Here is a 26,633-nt window from a genome sequence, read left to right as displayed (position 1 = left end):
TCTTACTATATACTCATCCACTGTTATGGCTCTGAATACATTAACATGCCAATGATGTCTAAATGAGCATCTCCAAAGACAAGCACGCAGCTTCATATCTGACAGTGCCATATGAATGTTTACAGGCATCTCAAAGTTAACATCACAAACTAAGTGATTAATTCTCCACCAGTACTTCCCTTGTATTCAGTTGCTCACATCAAAAACTTGAGAATTATCCTTAGCACCTCATTCTTTCAATAACCATGCTGGATTCATCACAAATTCAGTTTTATCTTCAAATTCATCTCAAATCAGTCCATTTCTCTCTCACCTGGAGTACTTTTGGAAGAGCCTTGTCACTAACTGGTCTTCCTATTTCCACTTTTGTCTTCCTTCAATCCATTCTCCATACAACAGTTCAATCGGATCAAGCCTCTAATTTAGAACCCTTAATAGTTTCCCACTGCATTAAGGATAATATCAAAATTTCTCATCATAACTCAGGGGCCTCTGTGACCTAGTCGCAGCCCACCTCTCCAGTCGTGTCTCTTGTTGCTTTGCTATAAAGTCTCTCTTTGGTGCTTAACTTCCTCTAGTATATTAAGGACACACTGACAAACTAAATGCTTAGAATTTTCCTTAAATATGGAAGTGTCTCACATCCTGGGAATATCACTGGATTCACAACTTGGAAAAGAAAGGCAGCTCTAGTATGTCTCTGGAGGAAGCATGAATTTCCTCATAGGCATTAAACAGACATATATTATTTCAGCAGTGAGTAGCACTAACATCCTGGAATGCGAAGTCAAGTGGGCCTTAGGAAGCATCACTACAAAGCTAGTGGAGGTGATGGAATTCCAGTAGAACTATTTCAAATCCTAAAAGATGATGCTGTGAAAGTGCTGCACTCAATATGCCAGCACATTTGGAAAACCCAGCAGTAGCTACAGGACTGGAAAAGGTCAGTTTTAATTCCAATCCCAAAGAAGGGCAATGCCAAAGAATGCTCAAACTGCCTCACAACTGCTCTCCTCTCACGTGCTAGCAAAGTAACGCTCAAAATTCTCCAAGCCAGGCTTCAAGAGTATGTGAATTGTGAACGTCCAGATGTTCAAGCTGTACTTAAAAAAAGCAGAGGAACCAGAGATCAAACTGCCAACATCACTGGATCATCGAAAAAGAAAGAGAGTTTCCGAAAAACATCTACTTTTGCTCCACTGACTACTCCAAAGCCTTTGACTGTGTGTATCACAACAAACTATGGAAAATTCTGAAAGGGATGGGAATACCAGACCACCTGACCTGCCTCCTGAGAAATCTGTATTCAGGTCAAGAAGCAACAGTTAGAACTGGACATGGAACAACAGACTGGTTCCAAATTGAGAAACGAGTACGTCAACGCTGTACACTGTCACCCTTCTTATTTAACTTACGTGCAGAGTACATCATGCGAAACGCTGGGCTGGACGAAGCACAAGCTGGAATCAAGACTGCCCGGAGAAATATCAATAACCTCTGATATGCAGATGACACCACCTTTATGGTAGAAAGCGAAGAGGAACTAAAGAGCCTCTTGATGAAAGTCAAAAAGGAGAGTGAAAAAGTTGGCTTAAAACTCAACAGTCAGAAAACTAAGATCATTTCATCTAGTCCCCTTCATGGCAAATAGGTGGAGAAACAATGGAAACAGTGAGAGATTACTTTTTTGGGCTCCAAAATCACAGCAGATGGTGACTGCAGCCATGAAATTAAAAGACACTTGCTACTTTGAAGAAAAGCTATGACCGGCCTAGACTGCATATTAAAAAGCAGAGACATTACTTTGCCAACAAAGGCCCGTCTAGTCAAAGCTATGGTTTTTCCAGTAGTCATGTATGGATGTGAGAGTTGGACTATAAAGAAAGCTGCCAAAGAATAAGAAAGTTGCTGAAGAATTGATGCTTTTGAACTGTGGAGTTGGAGAAGACTCTTGCGAGTCCCTTGGACTGCAAGGAGATCCAACCAATCAATCCTAAAGGAAATCAGTCCTGAATATTCATTGGAAGGACTGATGTTGAAGCTGAAACTCCAATACTTTGGCCACCTAATGCAACGAACCGACTCATTTGAAAAGACACTGATGCTGGGAAAGATTGAAGGCGGGAGGAGAAGGGGACAACAGAGGATGAAATGGTTGGATGGCATCACTGACATGATGGACATGAGTTTGAGTAAACTTCAGGAGTTGGTGATGGACAGGGAGGCCTGCTGTGCTGCAGCCCATAGGGTCGCAAAGAGTTAGACACGACTGAGTGAACTGAACTGAACTGAGCACTAACATAGGAGCTGGTACACAGCAAATACTTGAAATAAATCTGAACAGATGCTGTAGCAAGACAAAAGATCCTACCATATTATGAGAGAGATCCAGAGAGCAAAATCTTGAATTGTTCACTGGATCTGAGTGGTTGGAGAAAATGCCCCATTAGGGACAAAGCTATAACGGGTTAACAAGACACAGGTGACTTCCATAAGCAATTTTTCTGTTAATGATATTATCTGGCAGAGATACCCCCTTCCTGTTGTAATTTGAAGAAAAGTCATCAGAAAGGGGACTCTGGAGAGAAAAGGAGGCTGAATGTATACTCAACAGTAGTTCCTTAAAGCTCTGTTAGGATGGGTTAACATACCAGGAAAATTCTCAAGTGCAATATAAAAATCTAGGTATTCTGGCCTCAACTCAGCTCAGCACAGTCAGAGAAATTTCTGCATAGAAAGGAGTACTAAGACCTCATAAACTAAAATTTTATGATTTTATGCAATATTTCAAAGCAAATCTAGTGTTGTATAGACTATGACTACAAATACCTACAAATAGTTATACATGTGAGTAGTAATGTATAAAGGTAAGAACTCTGTTGGCGGGGGGGATTACGATGGGTTTTCTCCCCTAAACCTTTCCTCCGTATTTCTGTACTGCTTTCTCAATGGTAATACTCCACACCCCCACCCCCGATCAAGTTCCACTCATCTTAAGGCTCCATTTTAGCCTATATGATTCTAGATCTAATGCAAACTATTTTTCCTTATTTAAAAATCATTTGATTTTCTAAACCATGGGGACTTAAATTCAAACTGTTTATCTCTCACATAATCTGTTATTTTGTTTGACAAACCCACAGTTTCTCAACTCCAATTTGCCTTAGAATTACCTGGAAGTACCTTATTAAACGGAGAAGGCAATGGCACCCCACTCCAGTACTCTTGCTTGGAAAATCCCATGGACGGAGGAGCCTGGTAGGCTTCAGTCCACGGGGTCGCTAAGAGTCGGACATGACTGAGCGACTTCACTTTCACTTTTCACTTTCATGCACTGGAGAAGGAAATGGCAACCCACTCCAGTGTTCTTGCCTGGAGAATCCCAGGGATGGGGGAGCCTGGTGGGCTGCCGTCTATGGGGTCGCACAGAGTTAGACACGACTGAAGTGACTTAGCAGCAGCAACCTTATTAAAATCTGGGTCATTGCCTCAGAGATTCTAATTCAGAAGGGTTGAGGCAGGAGGAATCTATTTTGAAATTTTCTACACGATTCTGACGTGTAACCTCATTTGGAAAGAACAATGCCCAGTTTGTTGTTGTTGTTGTTCAGTCGTTGTGTCCAACTCTTTGCGACCCTAGGGACTGTAGCCTGCCAAGCTCCTCTGTGCATGGAATTTTCCAGGCAAAAATACTGGAGTGGGTTGCCATTTCCTTCTCCAGGGGATCTTCCTGGATCAGGGCTCAAACCCGCAGCTCCTGCACTGGAAGGTGGATTCTTTCCACTGAGTCACCAGGGAAGCCCTAAATGCCCAGTGATTTTCTATAAAAGGAACTTATGGACAGATAGAACCATCCATGGAGAACTAAACACAAATATTAATACATTATCCTGCAAAGAATACTGGCTTAGTATTACAAGTAATAATCATTTCCCCTTGTATGAAATTGGCAATTTTCAAAGCCCTTTCATATCCTTCTGTAAAACACCTCATTTTTCTAGCCTAACTTTGCTTTTTGCAAAAATAAGGATTTCTTTCAGACTAAAAAAATAATGTGTACCTGATATACAGTAAAACAAAAGCAAAAACAATACCCAGTTGTGGATGTGACTGCTGATGGAAGTAAAGTCCGAGGCTATATAGAGCAATATTGCATAGGAACCTAGAATGTTAGGTCCATGAATCAAGCAAATTAAAAGTGGTCAAACAAGATGGCAAGAGGGAACATCGACATTCTAGGAATCACTGAACTAAAATGGACTGGAATGGGTGAATTTAACTCAGATGACTGTTATATCTACTACGGTGGGCAAGAATCCTTTGGAAGAAATGGAGTAGCCATCATGGTCAACAAAAGAGTTCAAAATGCAGTACTTGGATGGAATCTCAAAAACAACAGAATGATTTCTGTTCGTTTCCAAGGCAAACCATTCAATATCACAGTAATCCAAGTCTAAGCCCCAACCAGTAATGCTGAAGAAGCTTAAGTTGAATGGTTCTATGAAGACCTACAAGACCTTTTAGAACTAACACCTAAAAAAGATGTCCTTTTCATTATAGGGGACTGGAATGCAAAAGTAGGAAGTCAAGAAACACCTGGAATAACAGGCAAATTTGGTCTTGGAGTACAAAATGAAGCAGGCCAAAGGCTAACAAGAGTTTTGCCGAGAGAACGCACTGGTAGTAGGAAACACCCTCTTCCAACAACACAAGAGAAGACTCTACACATGGACATCACCAGATGGTCAATACCAAAATCAGACTGATTTTATTCTTTGCAGCCAAAGATGAGAAGCTCTATACAGTCAGCAAAAACAATACCTGGAGCTTACTGTGGCTCAGATCATGAACTCTTTATCTAAATTCAGACTTAAACTGAAGAAAGTAGGGAAAACCACTAGACCATTCAGGTGTGACCTAAATCAAATCCCTTCAGAGAAGGCAATGGCATCCCACTCCAGTACTCTTGCCTGGAAAATCCCATGGACAGAGAAGCCTGGTAGGCTGCAGTCCATGGGGTCGCTAAGAGTCGGACATGACTGAGCGACTTCACTTTCACTTTTCACTTTCATGCATCGGAGAAGGAAATGGCAACCCACTCCAGTGTTCTTGCCTGGAGAATACCAGGGACGGTGGAGCCTGATGGGCTGCCATCTATGGGGTCGCACAGAGTCAGACACGACTGAAGTGACTTAGCAGCAGCAGCAGCAAATCAAATCCCTTACGATTATACCGTGGAAGTGACAAATAGATTCAAGGGATCAGATCTGATAGACAGAGTGCCTGAAAAACTATGGAGAGAGGTTCATGACATTGTATAGGACAGAGGGATCAAGACCATCTCCAAGAATAAGAAATACAAAAAGGCAAAATACTTGTCTGAGGAAGCCTTACAAATAGCTGAGAAAAGAAGAGAAGCTAAAGGCAAAGGAGAAAAGGAAAGATATACCCATGTGAATGCAGAATTCTAAAGAACAGCATGGAGAGATAAGAAAGCCTTTCTCAATGATCAATGCAAAGAAATAGAGGAAAACAACAGAATGGGAAACACTAAAAATCTCTTCAAGAAAATTAGAGATACCAAGGGAACATTTCATGCAAAGATGGGCACAAAAAAGAACAGAAATAGTACAGATCTAACAGAAGCAGAAGATATTAAGAAGAGGTGGCAAGAATACACAGAAGAACTATACAAAAAAGATCTTCATGACCCAGATAACCATGATGGTATGATCACTCACCTAGAGCTGGACATCCTGGAATGTGAAGTCAAGTGGGCCTTAGAAAGCATCACTACGAACAAAGCTAGTGGAGGTGATGGAATTCCAGTTGAACTATTTCAAATCCTGAAAGATGATGCTGTGAAAGTGCTGCGCTCAATATGCCAGCAAATTTGGAAAACTCAGCAGGGGCCACAGGACTGGAAAAGGTCAGTTTTCATTCCAATCCCAAAGAAAGGCAATGCCAAAGAATGCTCAAACTACCGCACAATTGCACTCATCTCACACGCTAACAAAGTAATGCTCAACATTGTCCAAGCCAGGCTTCAACAGTATGTGAACCGTAAACGTGCAGATGTTCAAGCTGGATTTAGAAAAGGTAGAGGAACCAGAGATCAATTGCCAACATCCGCTGGATCATCGAAAAAGAAAGAGAGTTTCAGAAAAACATCTACTTTTGCTCCAAAGCCTTTGACTGCATGAATCACAACAAACTGTGGAAAATTCTGAAAGAGATGGGAATACCAGACCACCTGACCTGCCTCCTGAGAAATCTGCATGCAGGTCAACAAGCAACAGTTAGAATGGACATGGAACAACAGACTGGTTCCAAATCAGGAGAGGAGTACCTCAAGGCTGTATATTGTCACCCTGCTTATTTAACTTATATGCAGAGTACATCAAGCAAAATGCCAGGCTGGACGAAGCACAAGCTGGAATCAAGATTGCCAGGAGAAATATCAATAACCTCCAATATGCAGATGACACCACCCTTATGGCAGAAAGTGAAGAAGAACTAAAGAGCCTCTTGATGAAGGTGAAAGAGAAGAGTGAAAAAACTGGCTTAAAACTCAACATTCAGAAAACTAAGATCATGGCATTAGGTCCCATCACTTCATGGCAAATAGATGGGGAAACAATGGAAACAGTGACAGACTTTATTTTCTTGGGCTCCAAAATCATGGCATATGGTGACTGCAGCCCTGAAATTAAAAGACGCTTGCTCCTTGAAAGAAATGCTATGACCAACCTAGACTGCATATTAAAAAGCAGAGATATTACTTTGCCAACAAAGGTTTGTCTAGTCAAAGCTATGGTTTTTCCAGTAGTCATGTACAGATGTGAAAGTTGGACTATAAAGAAAGCTGAGTGCAGAAGAATTGATGCTTTTGAACTGTGTTTTTGGAGGAGACTCTTGAGAGTCTCTTGGACTGCAAGGAGATTCAACCAGTCTATCCTAAAGGAAAGCAGTCCTAAATATTCATTGGAAGAACTGATGCTTAAACTCCAATATTTTGGCCACCTCATGTGAAGAACTGACTCATTGGAAAAGACCTTGATGCTGGGAAAAATTGAAGGCAGGAGAAGGGGATGACAGAGGATGAGATGGTTGGATGGCATCAACAACTCGATGGGCATGAGTTTGAGCAGGCTCCGGGAGCTGGTGATGGATAGGGAGGCCTGGCGTGCTGCTCTCCATGGGGTCACAGAGAGAGTTGGACACAACCGAGTGACTGAACTGAACTGATATACAGCAGGCACTCAGGAAATGTTCATTCAATGAATGAATGAAAGAATGGCTACCTCACAAAAACATGCAAAGTGTTATGGGGTAGAAGAATAGGTTTTTGAAAAACCAGTCTTATACCTAGTAATCTTAGGCTCACAGAATTTAAGTAATGAACCTAGTAACTGGGTCTCGGTCTAAGCTTTCTGGCTCCTTGTTTGGTGATCTTCCGTTTTGCTTTCTTCCTGAAATTTGCCCGTTAGCCTGTGTTGTGTGAGAGACGATCCACCTGCTGCATTTTGTATTCACAGCACTGGCGACGAGTGACAAACGGCGGGAAGTGTACAAGCGCATGTAGGCTGTTCCCTTCTTTAACCTCTGTCTACTGCAGAGGCTGTAACTCCAGAGGCCTGATACACATGTCTACGGGTAATAAATCTGTGTGAGTTATAGCTGTATCCTTGTAGATTTACAATGATAAGTTTTAATTCATGTCTGGCAACATATTTACATAAATTACAGCAATAGAGTAATGATGCCATATGCTGGAATGTTCACCCAGAGAAATTCAAGAGGCTTACGGCAGCTGGCTTTCTTATGGCCACAAAGGGCCGCCCTCATATATATGAGAAAGAAGCATTGAATTTGGTATTGTGGGCATTATACAGATGTTTTCTTACTCTTGACATTTGTCTGAAAGTAAACTATGCTTCCAGTGCCTCTCACTGCATTAATGAATAGTCTCGATTAAGATGTAACTTTAGGGAAGAGCAGAATTACTTAAACAGTCGAAACCTTCAGAGGAGTAAGTGCACATTACTTCTAAGGGTCTACTCTGTCTTCAAGTGCATCTGCTTAACAGCTCTGAAGCTTAACAGCCCTGATGCTGGAGCACAAGCTCAACCAGGCTGGGAGGGAACAGGGACAGTGAGAGTAACCAGGGCAGGCCTCTCCCTCTCGGGCGATGAAGGGAAGGGGCCCTTGGCCTCGGACGGAACATGGCAAGGGACCACAGCCGGATGTCATGAGCCTTGCCCAGTACTTCAGCATTCCAGTTCACTGTTTCTGTTCCAAGAGAAGGGAAAGTGGATTCTTCTAAAGTTGTGTTACTATTAGTCTCCTTTGCTGGGACAGATTTCCCATTAAGAGTTTTGTTCTTACATCAAAAAGACTCTTTCAAATTCAGAAACTCACAATTGGATATTAAGGATGACCATGAATCAACCCACCACTACCATTTACTGAGACTGTAACAGTCATGAAACTAAATGTCTTATGTTAGTTTAATTAATCTTTATAAGGGCCTAAAATTAGGCCCATAATTTCCAGGCGTCAAAGATAGTAGGTGGAAGGGCAGGCCCCAAACCCAGATCTCGTCAACCTTCCTTCCTGTTTATCACATCTTACATCATTCCAAGGGCCAGACCACCAAACTCCCTTGGGAAGGAAATGCTGGTTGCCTTCCTCAAGCCAAGGTCCTGTGTTCAATAAAGGTGACAGCCTTCATCTCGGGACTGAACTCCCACTAGTCCATCATAATTTCATTCTCTTTGCCAGCAACAGGTTTAGGGTTAGGGTTAGTGGATGATACGGGTATGTGATGCAATCTTGGTCAACTGAGACGTGAGAACAGACTTTCTCAGATGGCCTTTTTGCCTCTGGATGGTATCCTCTGCATAGGTTGCTGGTGCTGTGGCAACATCTTGTACCCTGAAGTGGTCCAGCCCAAGAGACGGATGCTCTGAACATGGTGAAGAAGGGAGGGTCCTTCACGACACTGCTGACTGCTCACTTCACCAGCCGCCTCTAGATGTTTCGTTACATGAGATAACAGATCCTTTAATTGAAAGTCTCTTTCGTGCCTTCTATTACTTTGCAAATAAAATATCCTAAGTATGAAATCTTTCCAAAAGCTCCATAGTCCCTTTATTTAAAAACTCCCCTCTATGCCTAAACTGGGCTTCCCTGGTGGCTCAGACAGTAAAGAATACAGCTGCAGTGTAGGAGACCCAGGTTCAATCCCTGGGTGGGGAAGATTCCCTGGAGAAGGGAATGGCCACCCACTTCAGTATTCTTGCCTGGAGAATTCCATGGACAGAGGAGCCTGGTGGGCTACAGTCCATGGGGTCACAAAGCGTCAGACATGACTGAGCAAATATACCAGATTTTAAGTATTTTATATATCAAGACTGGATATAAAGAATACAAGGCACTGAATCCAGAATAAATTCAGTGCACTGTGATTCTCCTACCTCATGTTTTTGAATTTTCTGGACTAAATATATACAGAATCCATAAATACATCTATCTGTAGACACATGTCAATATTCTCATTTTTTATATACTGACAGGAAAAATAAAAAGGCTAGGAAGGAAATTAAATGGCATTGAGAAATGTAGATAAAATGTGAATTTTGGGAATCAATGCTTTTACAAAGATATTGAAATGCTTGTAATAACTGTTGTGTTTGGAAACAAACAGTTTCACATATTTCCAACTATAGATATTACCATGAATTAATTTTTTTCCTCAGTGTAAAAATCTTAAATATTACCATTCAAAGTACAACATGGACTTCAGAAACACTCAGTGAGTGATGAGGCAGAGAGACGACAGAAAAATACATCTGTATGTGCTCCATTAAAATAATTCTTTAAAAAATTTTAAACTTTCAGGGTAAATGATGGTCTAATTGCAAGGACTGTTCTATATATCTCTTTGTCTTCCTAGAGGTTCTTCTCTAAATAGCATTGCATTTTTAAAACGGGAAGCTTGTTAGGTAATTCAACAGGGCGTCAGAAAACCATTGTCTTCCTCAACCATTCATCTTATCATCATCCCTTCTGCCGTATTTCTGGTTGCTGCTCCTGAATGTCATAGGAAACACCTGCCACAAAACCAGCTCCTGAAAGAACAGGAAGAAAAGGCCTAAAATGTCGGCCTGACTAAGCACTGTAGTCAATCCTCACTGCAATTTTTGCAATCATCACATAAATGCCCTTGATGTATAAGCGTTATAGACTTCTGCTCCATGAAAACTGTGCCTGAAGCTTCAAAACTCTGCCATAAAGAAACATCAGTCTTACTGCCCACCAAACCCCTAAGGGCCATTACTCCTCCTAACTAGAAGTAAAATCTTTGTTATTTTTAGAGAGAAAAAGACATTGTTCTCCAAACTTCTATTCATATAAGCGTGTTTGCTGACACTGTCGAGCCTGAACGTTAGCTTCCTTGCAATATGCAGCAACCTTAGAGCGCTCGCCAGAATTCAATGCATTAGAGAAAATTAGGGCTTCCCTAGAGGCTCAGGCAGTAAAGAATCTGCCTGCAAAGTGGGAGACCAGGGTTCAATCCCTGGGTTGGGAAGATCCCCTGGAGAAGGGAATGGCAACTCACTCCAGTATTCTTGCCTGGAGAATCCCATGGACGGAGGAGCCTACAGTCCTTGTGGGTTGCAAAGAGTTGGACACGACTGAGCGACTTAACACTTTCACTTTCATCAGAATGCTTTGAATCCCATGCTGAAAACATTTTCAGATCTTGCCAAGCCCCCTTTTCCTAAAACGACTGTTTATGGAAAATGCCAGCATTCAGTTCTTGCTTTACATTTTGCTAATGCCATGTAAACTTGATTTATAAAATCTATATTACTGAGTTAGCATTCAATAAGACATAGAGGGAATTCCCTAGTGGTGCAGCAGTTAGGACTCTCTGCTGCCACTGAGGGGCATAGGTTTGATCCCTGGTCAGGGAACTAAGATGCCACAAGCTACACAGCCCCCAGAAAAGAAAGAAAAAAAAAAAGCACAGAGAAGCGGTGTCTCCACTTTTCTATTGGAATGACTGTTTTTCTCCTGAGATTTGTGTGGTTCCCAGTGTACTGCTTTTGCTATAACATGAACCACTCACATACACACAGTGGGGAGCACATCTCTCAGGTTTTCATAAACCTGCTTCCGCTATATTTCTTCTCCCTCTTGGCTTTGCAGATGCTGTGTCATCTGCCTGGAATCACGGCCCTTTCCTCCCCTTCCTGCCTAACTCCTATAGTTAATGGTTCAGCTCTGATATCTTTTCTAGAGAGCCCTACCAGACCATTCTCTCTAGTCACCTAAACAAACCTGGGCCTGTGCTCTTCCTGTGTTCCCCACCATGCTCCAGCTCGCTCCCGTGGAAGGGACAATCACAGTATTTCAGCTCTGGGTTTGTATCTGTCTTATAGTACTTGCGTGCTAAGTCACTTCAGTTGTATTGGACTCTTTGTGACCCCACGGACTGTAGCCCACCAGGCTCCTCTGTCCATGGGATTCGCAAGGCAAGAACACTGGAGTGGGTTGCCATTTCCTTCTCCAAGGGATCTTCCCAGCCCAGGGATCAAACCTTCATCTCTTACGCTTCCTGCACTGGCAGCCTGGCTCTTTACCACTACTGCCACCCGGGAAGCCCTCTGACTTCTAGTCCAGAGTATAAATTCCTTGGAGGGACTTTATAAGAAACAGTTTATATTTATTTATCTTTATCCCTTGCACATAATTCAGTGTCTGATACAGAGAAGAGTTATCATAAAATTATTTTTATTTTTTGTAAATAAAATGAAGTTCCAGCTGTGGAACTTCATTCTTTATGAGAATGACTGCAGTTCAAGAGTCCTTCTGTGGACGTCCCTGGTGGTACAGTACATAAGAATCCATCTGCCAATGACGGGCGCACAGGTTCGATCCCTGGTCTGGGAAGATTCCACCTGCCACGGAGCAACTAAAGCCCGTGTGACACAGCTGCTGAGCCTGTGCTCTGCAGTGAGAGCCGCCACAGTGATGAGAAGCCCACGCACCACAACCAGAGCATAGTCCCTGCTCACCACAACTAGAGAAAGCCCACGCGCAGCAGTGAAGACCCAGTGCAGCCATAGACAAATAAATCCGTTTTTAAAAAAAGAGTCATTCTTTCATTCACAGGAATATTAGGGAGAGTGTGGAAAAGCTAATGCCCATGAACTATGAGAAAGCAGTTTCAGAGCATTTTGGTGATCACACGCACAAATCTTTAGCACTATGCATTCAGAAATAGCCCTAAGAAAATCAGACAGACGAAAAACGTATGGAAGTAAGACTATGTAATACAGCACTGCTGAAAATGGTGAAAATTGAGGGGGCAGGGGGCTTAAATGTTCATTGACAGAGGATCGGCTAATGAATCCCCCACCTGTGTACTGGAATAGGATGTAGTCATTCAAACAGACTAAAACAGCCCTGCAAACTTCACATGCCCAGAACCTAAAATCCTGACCTTCACCCATACGTAGCCTGTTTTTCCTCTCAGCTATTAAGGGCACCATAATCCATCTGGCTGCTCAAGACTCCAATCTATGAGTCACCCTTGAGCCCTTCCTTTCTCTCACCATTGCCTCGCCCTGAATCCCCCAACCCTGCACCCGACATGTGAACAATCATTAAGACCTGCTGGCTCTCCTTCCAAAACATACCCTGCTCGTGCCTGCATTTCTCCATTGCTACTGCAACAACCCTAGTTGCAGCTCAGCGGCCATTAATCTTTTCAAATAAAAACAGATCAAACCAGTTCCTCCTTTTAGGATCTAGCCTACAGAGAGAAAAGCACCAGTGTATAAAGATGCTCATTGCAGCTGTGTTCGTATGAGCCCAGAGCGGGACTTAATCTGAAGAGTTCATCAACAGAACAGTAGCTTTATAATGTTTTTTATATTTTGTAAAGAACATGTTAGAACAATGGTGTTTGACCAGGAAGTTTAGCTATGATGTCCTATTAGGATTTTTTTTTTAGGCTGCAGAATACTGTGTCTATTGTGATTCCAAAGTTTTGAAATAAAGAACAAATGCCTTCCAAAAGCAAAGCAAGAAAAAAATAATTGCTAAAAACATCATATATTTCTGACCACGAAGTTACGAAACTAGAAATCAATTACAAGAAGAAAAATGCAAAAAAACCATTTAACATCATATAATTTCCTGGCATGAAATTCTCTAATGGCAGCCCATCACACTGAAATAAAATCTGATATCCCCACCCTGGCCTTCGCGATTGGTCCTGCCTTCCTAGCAAACTCCACCTCAGATCTCTCTTCCACTTGCTAACACAATGAATGCACTTTACAGTTGTCTTTTTTCTGTTCCCCCAAATTCCCAGTGGTGTTCCCACCTTAGGTGTTGTCCTAATTGCTCCTTGTCCTTATAATGCTCTTCTTAGAGGTGGTCACATAGTCTTGGGTTAAACGAAGCCCCCTCCACGTGCTCACCCCTGAGCACCTACAGTAGGCAGCCAGTCACTCCTCCTGTTATCACACCGCTCCCTGATATTTTCTTCTTCAGCTTGTTTGTCTCCTCTCACTGAACAGAAGCTCCCTGAGGGCAGGAGCCACACTTGCTTTATTTGCCACCAACAGTAGGCACTACTTGCTATTATTGAATGAGATATATGGACTCATAGTGAGTAGGTAAAAACAGGTTGCAGGAAACCCTTAAATTATTGGGGAGGAGGGAGAGAATAATCTTACTTGTATATCTCAGAAACAAGACTCAAAGTGTTTACAATAAATAGCTAAACAGGAATCAACGCCAAGGGACAGTTACAGTGGACTTTAACTTTCCACTTTAAATATTTTGTTATTGCTTGAGGTTATTTTATAATGAGTGTGAATTACATTTATAATCTGAGGAGACAATCAATAAATTTCATTCACTTTCCAGAGGAAAAGGAGGCTGATTTGCTCCTTCACCAGCTACATATGTATCTTCCTTTTCCCTAGTTCTCATGTAAAAGCTAATCATTCAAGCATTATATTTGGACTTTTTGGGGGGGGGTGGTGTGCAAGAAAATTACAGAAATTACTCAATTTTGACTGGCCAGGCATCAGTAGGTCATTATTGTCAATGAAAACAAAATAATTCCTGTAAGAAAATAATTGTTACAGGAAGCTTCAAAGCTTAAAGAGACAGAAGAAAGAGAAAGTGATGAAGGAAGGAAGGAACTAAGACCGGGAACTGCCACAGCTCACCAGATCCAGAGATGAAGCAGAATGTAAAAATTTTCAGCCAACTCCAAACCCAATAAAAACCAGGAAACAACAATCCTTGAGATTCTAACTACAGTTCTCTTTTGAGTTAAAAAAGCAGCCATCTAAGCAGCATTAAAAGGCTTGTAATTTATGATAAAGAAGTAAGCTTAGAAAAAAACTGGACTGAGTTTCAACAAAGATAAGTAATGAAAGGATAAAGAATAAATAACATGCAAATAAGAATGAGAACATTCACAGCCATGTCTGTTGAAAGCAAGAGAAACTACAAAGAAAATTATGCTAATAAGTTAGAAACTGAATAAGAATCACAAGACGACTGGCTCACTAACCCCATCTTTCATATCTGAAAAACGATGCTGAAGCAAACAGGTGTGGGAAATTACACAGTAATAAAATCCTTGAAAAAAATTCAGTGAGGGCTAATTAATATAAGACTTTAAATATATGCAAACAGATAGGCCAAAAACTGAGATATGCTGGCAGTTGGGAATACCATATTTAAATATCAGCTTTACTCAGAAAAATTTTAATATAGCAGGAACATGAAAAGTAGTATTTGTAATGATTTCAAAAAATTACTTAAAAAATATATCAGTAGGACAACAGATTAATGCTATGCAAAAATCAGGATAGATGAAGAATAATCATTATATATGGTTGGTTGAGGACAGATCAATAAGTATAATCTTAACTTTGTTAAATACTTGGTTTGATATTCTACTCATTCTACGTTTAAGATTAATCAAATTGTTTGGAATAAAGAGCAACAACTACAACAAAATCCTAAAAAAGAACTTGTAATAGATATAGCTAGGATGAAATCATGTACACCTAAGTAAGAGAGAAAAGAAGTTTGGGGTTGATTTTGTCTTATTTAATTAATAACTAAATAATAATTATGATGACTAACATTTTTTAAGCACTTACTGATGTTTGCTTTATATACATATATATAACATTCTGAGGTCTCAAGGTTTATCTTTAAAATTCTCCACAGTTAATGTAATTTCACTGCAATGTAATGCATTTCCAAGTTTATTTTATTTTAATATAATCAACACTTACTGAATACTACTTGTTGAGAATTTTACATAAATTACCTTCCTTCTCACACATACAGGCACTATTTCTGTTACCACTATATAGTGAGGAAGCTTCAGTTCAGCAAAGTTGAGATACATTCCGATCAGATTTAAGTCACACAAGTTTCTCTTTGTTCTTCTCCAATATATTACACTGTACATTTTAAAATTTACTTCTATGTAGTTTTACATTTTTGGCGGTATTGCGTCTTCACTGCTGTGCGTGGCTTTCTCTAGCTGCAGCGAGCGGGGCTACCCTCTAGCTGCGGTGCGTGGTCTTACTGCTGTGGCTTCTCTTGTTGCACAGCACGGGCTCTAGAGCACGCGGGCTTCAGTGGCTGTGGTGACAGGCTTCGTTGCCCCACAGCATGTGGGATCTTCCCAGAGCAGGGGTCAAACCCACGTCTCCTGCATTGGCAGGTGGAGTCTTAGCCACTGGACCACCAGAGACGCCCCTATGCTGCTTTAGATCACTTTTCAGTTGAATGAGTTAACTCCTCCTCCTCTAATTACCTAAGACAGAGGTCAGCAAATTTTTCCTGGAAAGGGCCACACAATAAATGTGTTAGGCTTTGTGGACCATACACAGTCTTTGCTGGCTGCAAACACCCAGTTCTGCCACCGCAGTGTGACCGCAGCCACACGCGATCCTTAAATGAACGACCTGGCTGTGTCCCAGTAAAATTTTACTTACTCCAACAGGTGGCAGGCAGATTTGGGCAACAGCTTGCAAACTCAATATGAGTAAAGTTCATATTCCAGACTGAATGCACATTTAGCTGCAGTTCTGTATAATCGCCTGTACTAGATTGACAAGAAGAGGTCGTAAGAAGACTGATCTTTAAGAAAGATAGATGCTAATGCCAAAAGATAAGGGAAACACATTTGACTTCCTGAGTCTATCCCTTGCTAGCCCATCGAAGGACGACAGGGACCCTGTATGTGCTGTGCCCCTTCTTCCGTCCTTGGGCTCCCACTGGGCCCAAGGACACTGCCTCGCCTCTGGCATCCTGGACAGGCCACGGTGCGTCTTCCCATAGTAGGGGCTCTCATTCAGGTGGCTGCCCCTTATATTTCCACCTAACTGGAACCTACCCCTGGAGCCCAGTGAATTTACTAAGTGTCCCTTCTACATCTTTTATGTCATATGTTATGTCTTTGTTCAACATTAGTATAACTGTCCCACTCTCTCTGTTCACTGATTTCAACAGCTAATTCAAAAAATATTTTACTGCATTTCTAGTTCAAAATTCCAAGTCCTCTGATTCACCTCTAAAATACCATTTCTAAACATGCCAACTATACTCATGTATTCTGTTTCAACTGTTGACTCACTTATTTCAAACACTACAACACTAATACCAGGAAGGAATTAAGAGAATCCCTTAAGAGCTCATTGTCACTGGATAAAACTGGTAACTGGCAAAAGCAGTTAAGATTGATTTTAGAGATTTAGCTTTGTTTTCATGCTCTGAAAGATGAGAGGAAAGGGTAACCTTCCCTTTCACAGTGCGCTGGAAGGTAAAGGTTATTCCGTCGTACAACACTAATGACAACTGGGATATCAAAATCAAGAAGCTGAAGTAGAAAAATATCACAGGGACACTGAAATGTCAAAATTCAGTAAAATAAGGCACGAAAACAAAATGAAATACATGTGATGTTACAGATTTCTGTTAAGAAAGAATGTCATTGATTGATGAGTGTTTCTAAAATACTTTTATTAAAAGGAATAAGATATTCAAAGTATTCATGCTTTTTGCATGTTGATTAAGATCATCGCTGAGACCAGCGGGAGGGGAAGTGTCAGGAGGTGTGTGCTCAGGGCAGCTGTCAGGAGGTGTGTGCTCAGGGCAGCCTGCTCCGTCCTCATCAGCTCTTTATCGGGGTTCTTCCTTCACTCCTCTGGGTGTTACGACAAGGCCTCGCTCTTCCCTCTGTTGGTGGCAATGGTGTCCTCTCTATGGCTTCCTCACTTTAATTTTAAAGAAGCTTGAAAAGATCACCTTGTTCGATTTTTTTTTTTTTTTTTTGGTCTTCATCTTGTGGATGCTTGTGGCTTATTTCTCTAAAGCTGGCTAATAATAATATACAGTTGACCCCTGAAGAACAGGGGCTTGAACTGCGTGGGTCCACTCATACTTGGATTTCTAGTCCTTATGACAGCTCTATACCATCCAGCACTGTCTGAATCCCCAGATGCAGAACCAGGGATACGGAAGGTCAACTGTAAGTTACATGTGGGGCTTCCCTGGTGGCTCAGATGGTAAAGAATCTGCCTGCAGTATAGGAGACCTGGGTTTGATCCCTGGGTTGAGAAGATTCCATGGAGAAAGGAACACTACCCACCCCAGTATTCTTGCCTGCAGAATCCCATGGACAGAGGAGCCTGGACAGATAATCCATGCGGTCGCAAAGAGTCGGACATGACTGACTCTACAACTACCACCGCATCACTGCATCACTAACCCCGGCGACGTTCAGGGTCAACTGAACTCCAATATATAACAACTGATTCTGAAAATGATGCTTGGAGACTGTCTCTCAAGAGGAAAACGTTATAGGCAACGTGTAACTTGATTTTTAAAGCAAGTATTCAGACCGGTTTCATTGCTTAAAGTGAGAGCTCAGAGTAAAGCAATACAGTCACCAACAAGGAGTTAATGTCTTAAAAGAAAAATCACACAAAAGAAACTCAATAGTTAATCAGTGCGGTAAATGGTGCACACTCACAGGAAATGCACAATGGACACTCATGCCTCAGGGCCTCTGAGAAGGACTGTATAAAGAAACGTGTTAAATCTGAATGATACCCTCTAAGCTGGTCTGACCCCTGAAACTTTTACCACCAATCTGCTGCCATCTCTTAGATCTATCTTATGGAAAGCTGCCAGAGAAGCTTTTGGGGAACTAATTAATAGTTTATTAAATACAAGAGGCAATTTAAAATTTAGCTGCATGATATATTCATATTCCTTCTGAACACTCCTAATACAGTTGAATACCTCAATTATGGTTGAGTACAATCTCTAATATGATTGAATATAGCAGCATTGACCATTGCTACAGTGGAAGACAAGGGTAGCGACTTGGAGTTACTCATCAGTGACCACTATAAATTACCGCGAGCAGGAAGCTTTGTTAGCTAGATCCGCCTACTAGCTTTGTTTCTGCCATTAAGCAACAAGGTGACTCTGGGATAAAGAGACTGATCACTTTGACATCAAGTGGGGCTGGATGTGCTCCATCTACCCAAGTGGCACATTTGGAGAACCAAGTGGTCAAGATGAAGACCCAGACGAACTTCTCATCAATAATAAAGTTGTATAAAAGCATAGGAAGTTATCAAAGCATAAAAAGGAATATATTATTTCAAATAGAGCCTTGGCTTCCTTCTTCCAGAACCACACCAAATGCCATTGTGATTTCTGCCTTTCTTGAACTGAGTAGAATACTGTCCTCAAATTGCTAAAGATCTCATTTTACTTAGAAAGCGAATTTTCATTTAGCCATTAATCATGATAATGTATCATCACGTTTTTTTCCCCCACAAAACACATGATAAGAATAAGAAAATCAGAAAACTTTGTTTAAAGGAAGAAAAGATTTATTGCAAAGGGGTTTGTGAGTACCACCACCTTACTCAGGGCCCTGTGATGAGCAAGTCTGCGGCGGCCCTTCATTCCCAGTGAATAAAGACAGTAGGGCTCTATATTCTCTGAGTCCTTCATTACACTATTGATCCCTTTAGCATTATCCATAATGTTCCCGCAGCTCAGCACGTCAACTGGTGAAGTGCTGGTCTCTCACTCCTTTCAATAACCTGCGGACTTTATGGAGAGGAAGTCACAATGATTTATTTACCTGACATTTTCCAGTCCGAATGTCGTACAGGGCCACTGAACCGTGGCGAGCTCCAACGGCTATTCTGTGATTCCGCTCATAATAGCTGACCATGTAGAACCTGGATTGAACATTTAAACAACAGCGAAAATGAAAAAACAGGTGAGATGACCTGCACGTCGAAGCGGATAGCAACACACACTGCAGATTAAAGCCAGTTCCAATAAACAGTGTTAAATAAGTATATCCATAATTAGTAAGTGGAGCTTTTTCAAAAATGTTTCATTGTGGTAATTCTTAAAATCAACTGAAAGAAAAATGATGCAGAATACCACTTAGGCCTGTTAATAATTATTTTCAATAGAAAACAACTTCATAATTACAAACATCCTTGAATTTTGAAATAAGAAGTAAGGGTCAAAAACAAAAAGATTAAACATGAAAACTCAGTTTTGCTACAATGACTATTATGCAAATATTTCTATTCGAACAGAAATAGAAAAGATGAAAAGGCTTATATATTCAATCTAATTATGCTTTCATGGTTTATTATGGTATTAAGGAATGAAAAATATTTTTTAGCAGAACAATAATAAAAAACCAGTATATTAAACACGTTATGCTTAAATGTTCATATCAGTAATTTGAAATGAAATTAGAGAGTTATTCACCAAAAAAAGTTATCTGGCAAATTTTCTAGTTTCCACATTTATCAGTTTATCCAAACGATAACTGTGCCTATTGGTAACATAAATAAGCATATTTGGTGATTTGGCATTGCATGAAAATAGGATTTAGGGAGGATACTTTGAAGGTTGTAAAAGGTTGATTTACTTTTATTTGTTTATTTTTCTGGATTAATTTTCATGATTTGATTATGTATTTGAATTCCTGATCTTTGCTCTGTCATGATTTCATAGCCATATGGCTAAAGCCTGGGAAGGCAAGAATAAAAATTATCAGAAGTGTAAATAAGGTATGCTTTGATGTCCCCAAAGAGTTTTGAATATGCCTTCCCATTATCCAGTCCTGCCGTCTCAGTGAGAGTTACCTAGATAAATTAGTGGCCTACTCTCAATGTTTCTGAGGACATTACATCAATTTTACTATATATCCCTTTTCTTTTTTCTCTTTGATTCTCTGCTACAAATCTAAATTTTCTGTTATTTTTTTAAAACATAGGAGGGGAGGAAAAACAGATGACAGAAAAGAAGTAGCATTTCTCTAATTCTTTCTTGAGATTGATACAGAGTTAAAAAACAAACAAACCAGTAGGGCATGGACTCCATTGCTGAAATTCTGGTAAGAGGCTGAGAGAGAGAGTAAAGGGGAGATATCTCTGAGCATTAGACACCAGGGAGAGTCTGACAAAGCCGCTTTGGCATTATCAGACTTTATGACATTCATACGTATTTTATAAATCTGGGAAACAGGACATTAAATGTTTAAACTTTTTGTTTGAAATTTATTCAGCAGTACTTCTGTCCGATCTCTAAGCCCCACCCAGCAAGGCAACTTTTTTCCTCTTTAGTGGAAGATAGATGCTTCATTTCTAAGCACGTGAAAGACACTACTCTAGGCTGTCCCGTGGGGTGGTGTGGGGCTCCGGTACGGGAGGTCCTCTTGTACACACAGGTTTGAGGGAAGGAAGGGGACTAGAGGCTCTCGACGATGTGTGCGGCTTCCCCCTACTGAGAGGTGAATAAAAACTTTCTTAAATGTCTTTCCTGTCTAAAGCATTCTACTACTGTCCCTCAGTAGAGAAGGAAAGCACCAACAATCAGCATTCAAAATTGAAGGTTTCCACACTACAAAAGAAAAGATATTTAGAAGAGCTTTAAAATGTTTACTATTTTAGTATTCAGTAATTACTGTGGTCTAAGAAGGAGCATCACTACATATCTATATGTATGCCTATAGCTACACCACATCTAAACACACCTGCTGCTGCTGCTGCTGCTAAGTCACTTCAGTCGTGTCTGACTCTGTGCGACCCCACAGACGGCAGCCCACCAGGCTCCCCCGTCCCTGGGATTCTCCAGGCAAGAACACTGGAGTGGCCTGCCATTTCCTTCTCCAATGCAGGAAAGTGAAAAGTGAAAGTGAAGTCGCTCAGTGGTGTCTGACTCTTAGCAATCCCATGGACTGCAGCCCACCAGGCTCCTCCATCCATGGGATTCTCCAGGCAAGACTACTGGAGTGGGGTGCCACTGCCTTCTCCATAAACACACCTAAGCCCACACAATTTAAATCCTATTAGAGTAACACGGAATATAATGTTTTAACAAGTATCTATTCTGTGCAGGTAAACAGCCACAGGAAAATAACATTTCCAGAGGTATTTTGTTATCTGTTATTAAACTTTGCACAGATGCAAGAGTTATATTGCCCCAACACTTCTGCAAAACGTAAACTTAACTGCCCCTCAAAATAATCCTCTTGAAAACAATCCATTGGTAAAATACATTTATGTTGACAAAATTTTACTTAGTTAAACTCGAATCTAAAAGGTTTTTTATTACATTGACCATTTTCTATGCTCTGGGTATCAACCTCATCTTTCTATATCACCTACAGACACCATTATTTATGGGAGAAAAAAAGACCAAATCTATTCTTGGTATCAAATCTTTAGTCTCCCTGAAAGGACCATATATTACAGGTCTGCATTTTTCATTCTTTGCAATTTACTACCAGACTAATACTTCTGAAATATCTGAAAGAATTCTGGACAGTGGAGGTCTCATGGCATGTTTTTAATCTTTGGATTTCTTGTTAAACTTTTTCTTTCTTTAATGGTCTCTCTTTTAACAGAAGAAATCCAAGGTACGTGTGCATTCACTTCCCAAGTACTCACTCTGGGGACTGGCTACAGTGACCGTCTCTCTGCTGAGGGTTTCCAGAGCCCACCTTGCCCCCAGACTAGTCTTCTGGAACCAGTTCTCCAGTGTAATGTTGCAAACTGTATTTCTTGCTGGGGCTAGGGTGGTCATCATCTAAAACATTTAAAGTCCCTGATCTCCATGCCTTCATCACTGTCCACGTGCAGCCAGAGCAGAGCGGTCCTTTTCAGCCATAAATCAAATCACCTCTCTAGAATGTTCACAACCCTCCTTTAAGATCCTGGCCCTAACACCTCTCGGACTTTATCTCTTCTCCTCTTTGCTTGGTCTACTTTGGCCATACTGATCTCCTTATATTTTCGTGAATATTCCAGGAGTATATCCATTTTGGAGCGTAACATTCGCTGCTCCTTCTGCTTGAAAGTCATCCTCCAGGGGTTGTGCGCTCACTCCATTCAGGCCTCTGCCCCAGGGCCGTCTAGATACGGCGGCCTTTATGAGCCTCACCTTAATGCAGCAGCCGTTCCTCCACTACTCTTCAGTCCAGGACCCTGGTTTTTCTTTACTGTACTTGTCATCTCTTTGCAATTATTCAGTAATTTTTTGTTTATTGTTTCCCACCATCAGAGACTGTACCTTTTGTTGAATGTATGCATACACAAACAGGGTCCAAGCAACCTACTGAACAGGGTCCTCCATTAACCTACGTCCTTCAGGATACAGCAGTACATAGGTTAATGCTGTAAGAAGTCCAAATCACTATGCTTATCCTTCAGGGACTAGTATACAAACTAAGCTAAAAATTTCAGGTTTTAAGACTAATGAATATTTTCTAATGTCTAAAATAATAAACTCGTATAAAACAACAAAGGAAATAACTGTCTAAAGAAGTTAGGCAGAAATCATGAATCAGAAGGCAACCTCCTGACCTTTCTAAAAAATATATTTTCCATTGACACAAACAACTGCAGATTTACAAGAAGTTATATGTAAAGATTCTTGAAGTCTGAGTACATTATCATGAGACTGACAGGTGCATAATGGAAATTATTTCATTATGTCTCAGGGGACTAGAAGAGATTATTTGGTCTGAAACTTAAGGCAAATACAGTCTGCTGCTGCTAAGTCACTTCAGTTGTGTCCAACTCTGTGTGACCCCATAGATGGCAGCCCACCAGGCTCCCCCGTCCCTGGGATTCTCCAGGCAAGAACACTGGAGTGGGTTGCCGTTTCCTTCTCCAATGCATGAAAGTGAAAAGTGAAAGGGAAGTCGCTCAGTGGTGTCTGACTCTTAGCGACCACATGAACTGCAGCCTACTAGGATCCTCCATCCATGGGATTTTCCAGGCAAGAGTACTGGAGTGGGGTGCCATTGCCTTCTCCACAAATACAGTCTAAATAATGATATACACAATACAGTATATGTATTTGGTATAAATGGTCTGAGAATAAAAATTATTCTAAGAATTAGCCAGATATTTAATAGGCACATTTAAATTTCACTGAATATAGTATTATCACACAAAACACAATTAAAAGAAATAATCACTTATTGGTCATTACGAAATACCAGAATAGGCTATTCTATTTCTCCAAAGCATATTCGTGACATCAACTCCTCAAGAGCCACTGACAACAGGGTGTCACCACCTCACCACGGGTGGTTTACAATATGAAATAAATATGTGAATTGGGTCCACTCTGGGGCAGGATCCTGGAGCAAATCATGTTGCCTGAGTTTGCCAAGCACCCAATGCCTGAGTCTAAGTAACTTTGGTACCCTTTACTTACAGTCTCCCTTGAATTGATGACCTTTTTACTTTTTATTAAAAATGGTCCTCAAATGGGGGATATATGTATCCCTATGGCTGATTCATGCTGAGGTTTGACAGAAAACATCAAAATTCTGTAAAGCAATTATCCTTCAATAAAAAATAAATAATTAAAAAAAAATGGTCCTCAAATAAGAGAAGTTTGTGTGATACTTCAAAAAAAAAAAAAAAAAAAAAAAAGAGAGGAAACATGCAACTCCCAGCAGAGACAGTATTTAGAAGAAATACAGAGCCTGTAATATCACTTTCTTAACCATGACTCTGATAATGTGGCCTCATCTCAGGATGGTGATACTGTGTACAGTGTCCGTAAGCATTAAAATGCAACAAGGAACCCTCTTCAGTAATGCAAAGTGAATCTCCAGCTAAAATGAACCCATCTGAAAATCTAAGGACGTAAGAACTAGAATGTCTGGGCTATAACTATGATTTACAACTATTTACAGTCACCTACTACGGCTGAGGACGAACTATGTATCAGGCACTGTGCTGAGAACGTGTGTCTGCATTCCCAGGAGTAGCTGAGGTATTAGGAGGAATTCTTATCTAGCTGCTTTTACAAATTCTTGATGTTGATTGAAAATGATCCCAAGACTTTAAACTCTTGGTCTAAAAAGTATTAAGGCCGTACGTAATTGTAAAGAACCACCACTAATACATAGCAAAGGGCAAATCTTTGCTCTCATGCCTCCTTCTTCACCAAGGGTTAATCGCTGTTAACAATTTGGTGGACATTCTCAGCTTTGCCTAATTTTTATTACCAAAGTGGGGTCATATTACACCTATTATTCCGCAACTTTCTTTTCTTCCCTCAATAGTTCATGGAGCATCCTCCCACATACATGAATCCACGTCATCCTTTTTCACATCTGCTTTATTTTCCTGTGCATTTACACTCCATTATTGAAATAGTCCCTTTCTGACATTTAAGTTATACACAGATCCTTGTACACATAGATGAGTATTTGTGTAGGAAAGATTCCCCAAAGCAAGGTTCTAAATTAAAGCACACACACATTGTAAACTTTGCTGTGAGTGCATGCATGCGTGCTCAGTCACTCAGTTGTGTCTGGCTCTTTGCGACCCCATGGACTGGGGCCTGCCAGGCTTCTCTCATGGAATCTTCCAGGCAAGCATAGTGGAGTGGGTTGCCATTTCCTAGTCCAGGGGATCTCTCTGACCCAGCGACAGGACCCATGTCTCCTGCATTGGCAGGAGGCTTCTTTACCATTGTACAACCCGTGAAGTGAAAGTCATTCAGTCATGTCTGACTCTTTGCGACCCCATGGACTATAGCCCGCCAAGCTCCTCTGTCTATAGAACTCTCCAGGAAAGAATACTGGAGTGGGTAGCCATTCCCTTCTTCAGGCAATGCCAAATTATCCTCAGTTCCCCATAAAAGAGTTCCCTACTTGATATGATCAAATTTTCTACATTTTTGCCAATATGAGGAAAAAAATGCTATCATATTTTCGTTTTAACTTGCATGAAACAACTTTTTAGATTTGTTCATCTGATTGTACTCTGCAGGATATGCATGCAGATTTTTCTTTATTAATGAAACAAAAGTTATTTAAAATGTAATCAATACACCATCCCTTTATCCATCATGTATACTAGATGAGGAGAGAGACTTCTCAGTATCCATGATGTGCTCCCAACAGCCCAGGGACAAGACCTGACCCCTAAACACAAGTAAAGCTATGAATGCGGGAAAAAATGGCCAGCCTTCTTAGTGGAGCAACACACAGGTCAGTATGACCACAGAAGGTATCAGTGATGACACCCTGGTGGCCTGGACGAGATGGCAAAGGGCTTTTGTAAGGACCGCCATGTAAGGAGCTCAGGACTTGGTTCTCAGAGCATCAGTCAATAACCCTCAGGGATGTCAGGGCTGCAACCAAGGGGGGCACTTTGTAGAGGAGGAGGCTCCTTCCAGACATCTTCGCACCCTTCCCCCCACAACCAACCACTCCCAGAACTCTGGGTCTCCATGCCACTAACACGTTTGAACAACTTAGAGACACAAAAGTAGCTCTGAGGAAGGCATCAGCTCAAGGGGAGCTGTGCTAGTTTGGTGGTGGTGGGGGATGAACAGTGCAGGATGAGGGAATGTTTTCTAGAAGCACTTCATTCCCCTAGTGACAGGCACCAGTTCAAAGGACAAAATGGAAAGGACCCTTCATTCTGAGATGGTGACTGACAACTGGAAAATTCCATCTGAGAGTCATGATTTCCCACTCAGCATCTTACGCACTGTAAATCCTCAATGAAATGACGTGAAAGTTGCTCAGTCGTGTCTGACTCTTTGCGACCCCATGGACTATACAGCCCATGGAATTCTCCAGGCCAGAATACTGGAGTGGGTAGCCTTTCCCTTCTCCAGGGGATCTTCCCAACCCAGGGATTGAACCCAGGTCTCCCGCATTGTGGGCGGATTCTTTTATCAGCTGAGCCATAGCAGAAACCCAAGAATACTGGAGTGGGTAGCCTATCCCTTCTCCAGAGGATCTTCCTGACCCAGGAATTGAACACAGGTCTCCTGCATTGCAGGTGGATTCTTTACCAGCTGAGCCATCAGGGAAGCCCAAATCCTCAACAGATGTTTCCTAAACACCACCACGAAGTATTTAATAGGTAAATTGCTTCCCTTCTGAAAAACCGGCTAGAGGAACGCTACAGCTGGGGTTTTAGAAGCACGACTGAAAACAGGATTTCTGCAGGTAAAAAAACATGCTTGTTGAGGTGTATTGT

General features: G+C 41.2%; 1 protein-coding gene across 4 annotated transcripts in view; it reads right to left on the bottom strand.

Moving 5' to 3' along the window:
* The window catches only part of WDR7 (WD repeat domain 7), a 357,488-nt gene that overhangs the window by 50,034 nt on the left and 280,821 nt on the right, over window positions 1-26,633 (bottom strand). For all 4 annotated transcript variants that reach the window (XM_070362049.1, XM_070362051.1, XM_070362048.1 and 1 more), the window contains one exon: window positions 19,226-19,325. In XM_070362049.1, coding sequence (XP_070218150.1) covers window positions 19,226-19,325 — 100 coding nt within the window. The remainder of the gene's footprint in view (window positions 1-19,225; window positions 19,326-26,633) is intronic.

The sequence above is a fragment of the Bos mutus genome, chromosome 24 (genome assembly GCF_027580195.1).
Source record: "Bos mutus isolate GX-2022 chromosome 24, NWIPB_WYAK_1.1, whole genome shotgun sequence".
Classification (NCBI taxonomy): Eukaryota; Metazoa; Chordata; class Mammalia; order Artiodactyla; family Bovidae; genus Bos; species Bos mutus.
This window is presented reverse-complemented; position numbering and strand designations above follow the sequence as displayed.